The 7,183-nt window shown below is 56.5% G+C and overlaps 1 protein-coding gene across 1 annotated transcript; it reads right to left on the bottom strand.

The window, feature by feature from the left end:
- Positions 1-295: 295 nt before the first annotated feature.
- Positions 296-6,222, bottom strand: TCF15 (transcription factor 15). Its single transcript, XM_024559239.3, has 2 exons — positions 5,649-6,222; positions 296-818 (listed from the first exon to the last, which is right to left on the bottom strand). The coding sequence occupies exons 1-2, from the start codon at positions 6,165-6,167 to the stop codon at positions 744-746; spliced, it is 594 nt and encodes a 197-aa protein (XP_024415007.2). The 5' UTR covers positions 6,168-6,222; the 3' UTR covers positions 296-743.
- Positions 6,223-7,183: the final 961 nt, after the last annotated feature.

The following is a 7,183-nucleotide window of genomic DNA, read 5'->3' on the forward strand; positions in this document are numbered from 1 at the left end:
GCAGAGAGAACAGGTCGGCGGAGGACCAGAGGGGGCTGTTGGTGACACCTCTGTTACCAACACTCTGTTTTCATCCTATACCCTCTTGTGCCTTTGGAACCATGTGAATGAATGAATATACTCCTTGTTCAAAAATGAATAAAATTAAGGTTTCTTTACCAACCACACCAGCCACCTAAGAGGTGTTCCAGAACAGTCTGAGGAAAGTTTGGTCATCTCGACTTCTGGGGTCTCGCTGCATTCCCCCGGCCCACTCCCTCCAGGGCCCAGGGCAGTACCTGTGACATCTGTGCTTCTGCCAAGGTCCACGAGAGGGGTCACCTCTGACCTCGGATGTCCCCAGGCCCTTCCCTTCCTCAGCTGGGAACATCTTTTATTTAAAAATACCTTTTATTTTAGATCCACCAATTCTTCTCTCTCTCTCTCACAAACACACACACGTGCACACACGCGCACACACCCTCTGTCTCCAACAGTCTTCGTTTTTGCAGAAGTTCTGCCTTGTCTCTGACCAGCCGGGGCTGGGGCCAGCTGGATGGGTCTTCACAGCTCTCCGGGGTGGGGCACAGATGTCCCAGGGGGCCTGTCCAGAGGGTCATCGGCCCAAGCCATTGTCCTCTGGCCCCTACGCAAAGGAGGGGTAGGATCAGCTCCTAGGGTCTTCTCGCCTGTTCGACCAGTGGCCGGCCTCTGGCCCCCTTCTCCAGGGTCCTGCTTGGAGCACATGCCATGGTGGTCTCGGCTCATCTCCGCGGTACTCGAAGAGGGGCCACCCCCCTCACCTTTAAGCAGCTGCCTCCCAGGTCACGACGGCCACCCTACAGCAGAGGAAAAAGAAGTCCTGAGGTTTGACCAGATCCCCATGGCACTGGAACTCACCTCTGTGCCCAGGGAAGTTCGCTGCGGCATAAGGCAGAAGAAACTCTTTATGAACACTCGTGGGTGATGGCGAGGTAGCATTATTTAAGGACAAAGGCGCACAGGAGCCAGTGTGCTGAGACGCTGAGAGAGATGCGGAGAGAGACGGGCGCACAGGAAAATCGCTCATCAGCTTTCTCGGAGAAGAGAGATTTGATGGTGGGGAGACAGAATGGGAGACAGGCATTTTTACCTCTTTGTTTCTTCCCCATGTGATTTGTTGCTTTTTAAAAAGGATCCAATACATTTAAGAATCATGGTATTCTACACGAAAGGGCAAATCAAAGCCCACAGTGCTTATCCCCGCTGCCTGGCTGTACGCCCAATGGCTTACTCATTGACCTCAAAAGTGGACTATGGATTTCTTCTCCCAACCCTCACTCAGGGTGTTCCCTCTGCCAGGAGAAATGCTCTCCGGTCCTGTCTCCCTGGGAAGGTTCTCTCCATTCCTGCAGTTGCCTAGCGCTTCCTGCCTCTCTGGGGACATTCCACCAGGACTACTCAGAATGGGAAAGACTGGGGTTCTCTTTGTCTGCATCAGGCTGGGAGCTCGGGGAATGTTCTTCACCCTGTGACCCCAGTTCCAGCCCAGGGCCCGGCACGTAGCAGGTATCAAATGATGTGGTTCGAGTCAGTGACTTCCAGCCCACTGGAAGATGAGCTAATAGTGGCAGCCCCTGAAGCCACCTGTCCTTCACCCCACGGGGCAGTCTTTATCCAGCCTTCTGAGGTCTGACACATGGGTTTCATCCTCACTGTAAGCCAGGGAGGTCACAGGCAATAAAGGCCTCCCCTCTTTGGAGTCCTCCAGCTGTTGAGTGATTGGCCCAGAGGCACCCAGCCAGTTGGTAAAAGGGCCGGACTGGAAATCCATGAAGTCTGTCTTGCTCCCAGGACATGATGGTGTCTGAAATCCCACTGTGCCTCCTCACCCCGAGCCTCTCGAGGAGCTGATGGGACAGGCATTTTTCTCAGCCGTCTAGAGAAAGAGCCAACCATCTGGGAGCTCTGCCCCCTGCCCCCCTCCGCCCCTGGGCCCAGGTTGGGGCAGATCCATCCAGATGTGAGCCCAGCCTCCCTCGAGGCTCTCTGGGCCCAGGGACAGCGTGTTCATTCACAGGCAGGGCTATTTTGAGGGCCGAGGCCACAGTCCCAGCAGAGCCTGGGGCTTGGGCTTCTCAGACAAACTCTGGCAGGAGTGTCTGAGAAGCGGGGTTAGGGGTGGGGGCAGGGGAATTTAAGTGTTGATCCTGGGGGAGAGAAAACCAGCCCCCTACCCTTTCACTCTATGTCCTCAGGGAAAGCCACCTCCACCCCGGGTCCGGTGGTCCCTGAGGCACCTCAGTCCCATGAGAATGCTAGGACTGCACACCTCCCTGGACCTCAGTTTCTTCATCTGTGAAATGGGGACAAAATAGATCTACTGGCAAACGCAGCTGCAGAAGAGGCCTGTAAATTGCCAGGAGGACTTGAAGAGGCCCTGAGTAGGCCCAGCTTCTCTGCCTCCCAGAAACTCAGTGCCAAGGGTCCTGGGAAGCACCGTGGTCAGGAAGTGGGCTCCAGGGAGACAGATCTGGGCCTCAGCCTCTGCTCTGCCTGAGACGACCTGTTGGACCTCAGGAGAGTGACTTCCCCTCACTGAGCCCCGTGTGCAAAGTGGAGTTACTGTGCCGATGACACACACTGACCCAGGTGAAGGCCTAAGCATGGTGTCGGGAACACAGTAAGTGCTCGGTATCCTTCACAGGTGGTGTCGCATTATCAGCATCGCCCTGTGACGGTGCCTCCTCGCCCTAATACCTTCTGTGCCACCGTCTGCTCCAGCGCTGGGCCACCACATGGGGAGGGCCTTATGAGATGATCCATCCCACCTGTTCCCCCAGGTAACAAAAGGGGAAACAGAGGAGAGACAAGAACCCTCTTTCCGTCTCCCACTTGCTGTTTCTACCACAGAGGGCCACACCTAACCCCTCCTTACCCAGGAAGATGCTCCAGGAAGCTGTTTCCATGGTGAACCCAACAGCAGACCAGCCAGGTGGGAGGGAAGCAGTGGCTCAAGTGAAGGGACAGGGTCTGGAGTCTTGGAGCTCTCTGGCCCCCAAAGCTCAGAAGGGAGCCACCCAGGGGTTCCCCAAGACCGACAGTTTTCGCCCAGTCAAGTCTTTGAGGGGCCAGAGCTGGCCAGGACGGCCCCGCTCACCTAGTCCCAGAGGGCCCTGTGAGTGACAGCATGGCTTCTGCAGCCAAATTTGGCTGGGTTCTCGGTTCTGTAACAGATCCCAGGGAAGCAGCCCGCCACAGGTGAGGGTTCGTGATCTGTGGGGCAGGCCCGAGACCAGCTTACTTATCATGGGCACATGATAGATGCACCTTCTCCCCCAGGCCTGCAGTTACAGGCCCTCCCACAGTAACTTTTCCCATGTCCCAGTCACGCAGGCCTGAGTTCGAATCCTGTCTCCATCACGGGCTATGTCCCCAGGTAGGGAGAGCCACAGCACCTCCTTTCCGGGTTGCTGAGGAATTTTAATGATCACGTGTGAAGCAAGGAGATCAATGCTCATCAAGAAAGACCACTGTGACTGCTGCCACGGTCTCTGCCTCTCCTCTGTGCTCCACCACCTTCAACATCTTCCCTTTTCCTTCTCGAGGTCAAGTTTCTGACCACAACTCTTGAACACCTGTCCCCACCCTCTCATCTGCCTGCCTGCATTCCCAAGCATCCACCAGGAACTTAGCCTGCTGGCTGGGGGCTTCCTCTGGGCTCTGACAGTCCTTTGGTGCTCCACCTCCCCACCATTAGGCCACAGCATCCCTGTCCTAATCTCCTTGCCCTTGGCCCTGACACCACACTGGGATTCCTGATCATGGTGAGTGCAAATCCACAGCCTGCTTCTCTGCGAAGGTTTTCAGAGCCAACAAAAGGCGCTGGCTGTTTGGTAGCTCAGGTTTGCTGGACTGAATGAATGGTGAAAGGTGGTGCGGGAGTGACCCCAAGGGCCTTGTCAGCCCTTTACACACCAGGCAGGACTTCTGAAGGCCCATCCCGACTTCGAACCCATCCTGAAGGGACTCACAGCTGAGAGCAGCAGGGGCCCTCAAGAAAGTACAAGTCTGAGACTAAGAAGGCTGACTCAGGGAAACTGAGGCAGCCATGGGGCTGAAAGGCCAGAATGGGAGTCTGATGAGCTATAAGGTGGTGGCCTGAGGCCAGGGTTTTGAGGCTTCCCCAGAACAGAGTGAAGCAAGCAGGGGACCTACCGCAGCCATGGGAACCAAAGGCTGGGGGACCCAGAGGTCTGACTCCAATCCCCCATGCCCATTCACTTTTGAAAGGGCTGTGGCCATTCTCTGCCTGCTTCCCCAGATGTACACAGTGGCTGCTGGAACCCAAAGTTGTCACAAAGACCAGATTCCTCTCGGTAGGAAAAGCCCAGGTCAGAAAGGGGAAAGGCTGGGGATGAAGCAGGCTCCTTGGGGCTTGGGTGGGAGAACCAGCTTTCAGCCAGAAGAGCCCTTGGCAACCTCTGCTGCTACCCAGCCCCGTCCACCCCCCTACCAGCCTGCTTCTCATCCTTACCCAGGACAGACCAAAGGAGCTCAACTCCAGCTCTGCCCAGTGACTCAATAGTGCCCTCCCCCAGCACTGCATCCTTTTGGGGTTGGTGCCCTCAGGGGACCCCCTTCTTCACTCCTACTGCTCATCAACTGGACACCTCAGGCTCTTGGTTGCCGGTATGCATCCATCCCCTCTTCCTCTCAGTCTCCTGCCCTTGGACCAGGTCTTTGGACAGGAAACAACTGTTTCAAGGTCGGGGGAACTCCGGGCAACACATACCAAGCAAGCCCAGAACCTGCCTTCTGGCTTCCCAGCTGACTAAGTGGGGCATGGGGTGTCCAACGTTTTGGCATCTCTGGGCTGCACTGGAAAAAGAGGAGTTGTCTTGGGCCACATATTAAATACACAAACACTAACAAAAACTGATGAGCAAAAAAAAAAAAAAAAGGTTTTAAGTGGATTTACAATTTTGTGTTGGGCCACATTCACAGACATCCTGGACCACTTGCATTCCACGGGCCATGGGTTGGACACCCCTGGACACCTTTCTGAGCCTCGGAGGCCCACAGGCAGGGTCACTACCTGCCTGATGGAGTTCTTGCAGAGGTAAAAAGAGATGACCAGGAAGGCACATGGTATGTGGGAAGTGCTCGAAAAATGACGACCTTCGTTGTTATTTCCTCATTCCTACCACACCTTTGGTTGAGGGGCAGTTGTCCCTGGATGAATTTTTAAAACATGCAATACTGACCGCTTTTCCCTTAGGTTGTCAAGTTAAAAAAAACGACAACAGTCAGTGCAATAGCCATCTGGTGTGAATGAATCAAAATTACACCTATTTTTTGTTAGATAGGCAAAACTATGTTTTTTCATAGGCCACAGAATGTTAGGAATTAGCTTATTTGTGCATGAGATGAAAAAGGCTGAAAATCACTGTGCTACATCATGCGTGACCTCTGGGCTTTGCTGCACCGTTTCTGCTTGGGAGACATTAAGGGGGTAGTTCTGTTCCATACCAAGCCCTGGGCTTGGAGCACCAACGCTCCACGAACTCTACGTCGCCCCCGCACCCCGCCCTTCACTGGGGTCTCGGGTCCTCTTTTGCTCCGTCAGAAGCCCCGTTCCCTGTCCTCCTCGACCCCGCGGCTGCAGTACAGGGGCGCCACGCACTTACCCCCTTGCGCTGGTTGCTGAGGCAGAATGTGCAGATGGAGCGTGGCTGGCGGCCGCCGTCGGGGGTGGCGGGGACCGCGTTCTTGCCACTGCCGGCCGCTCGGAAGCACGGCTGCCCGTCGTCGGCCGCGTCGCCCAGCAGCAGCACGTTGGCCAGGTGCGCGATGTAGCTGGACGCCAGGCGCAAGGTCTCTATCTTGGACAACTTGCGGTCCACCGGCTCAGTAGGGATGAGCGTGCGTAGCGCCGTGAAGGCCGTGTTCACGCTCTGCGTGCGGTCCCGCTCCCGCGCGTTGGCTGCCTGCCGCTGTCTCACCACGACCACCGGCCCCGCGCTGCCACCCGTCCGCCGCCCGCCCCCGGGGCCCGGGCCGCGCCGCGCCGCCTCCAGGCCCTCGCAGCAGCCGAAAGACTGGTCAGAGGCGTCGCTCTCGCTGCGGTTCTCCTCGTCCTCGCTCAGCAGCCGCACGTCCGGGTACAGCACGTGCGCGCCGACGGGGCGCAGCAGCGCGAACGCCATGGGCACCCGGCTGTGTCCCTCCGTGCGCTGCGTCCCAGCCTTGGCCGCGCCCCGCCGTGCGCTCCCGCGCGCTCCCACGGCCCCGCCGGCCGCCGCCTTATAGCCGAGGGAGGGGCCTACCGCACGGCCGCCCCGGCCTGAGCGGGTGGGCTCCATCCTGGCCAATGGGGACGCGCCCGCCGTGCCCCGGCCAATGGCAACTCTCCTGCCGCCCCCGTTCCCCAGGTTGAAAGCGGCCCGGGAGCTGGTGATAGTCCCTGAAGGCTCCCAGTCCCCCCGGGCTAGCCTGGCAAACGCCGGGAGTCAGAATGGGTCCGGGGGCGCGGGGGGATGCGCGCAAAAACAGTCCCATTACGCGCAGCCTAAGCCTGCAGAGACTGAGAGCAGGTCGCTTCTCTCCTGGGCTTCAGTTTCCTCGTTCGGAAAGAAAGCTGGGAGAAACCAGTTCGGGGTTTTGTGCCCTCAAATTCTAATCCCGTGGTTCTGCAACTTTGTTGTGTAAGAAGTAGGGGGCGTTGACAGCGCAGATTCCCGATTCCCCCGTTCTGATACAGCATGTCTGGAATGGGGCCCAGGAATCTGCAGTTCGTGCGCGACGGGGACGTCCGCGGGGAACACTTGGAGAAACACTGTAATCTTTCCAAACAAGGATTCGATGGTGTCACGTCTCTGATGACAAACTTAAAAAACAACAACGAAACCAAAGCAAAAACAAAACACAAACACCAGTAATTCCATTCGTTCATTTATTCATTCAACACATACTTGTTAGGTCCCTACTAAGTGTCAGGCATAGTTTTAAGTCTGAGGATGCAGACTTAAACAAAACAATTTTTTTGCCTTCACAGAGTTGACATTTTGGTTGAGGTCCTACTGTGTACCAGACACCAGACAGACACTTTACTCTTTAGAACTCCTCACTGAAGTTGTGGGGAGGATTCCTGATTTCTAGATAAGAGCTCTGGCCTTCAGTCTTACAAGGCATGAGTGGGGGCACTAGCCGCAGCCTGTGTGGC

Source organism: Desmodus rotundus, chromosome 6 (assembly GCF_022682495.2).
Source record: "Desmodus rotundus isolate HL8 chromosome 6, HLdesRot8A.1, whole genome shotgun sequence".
In the NCBI taxonomy this organism is placed as follows: Eukaryota; Metazoa; Chordata; class Mammalia; order Chiroptera; family Phyllostomidae; genus Desmodus; species Desmodus rotundus.

What these genes read in the sequence shown, in the direction of transcription:
- TCF15 (XM_024559239.3), bottom strand. Translation starts at nt 6,167, where the DNA reads ATGGCGTTCGCGCTGCTGCGCCCCGTCGGCGCGCACGTGCTGTACCCG. An exon ending in TCAGCAACCAGCGCAAGGGG is followed by an intron (nt 819 to 5,648) that starts GTAAGTGCGTGG and finishes CCTCTGCTGTAG; the next exon opens with GGTGGCCGTCGTGACCTGGG.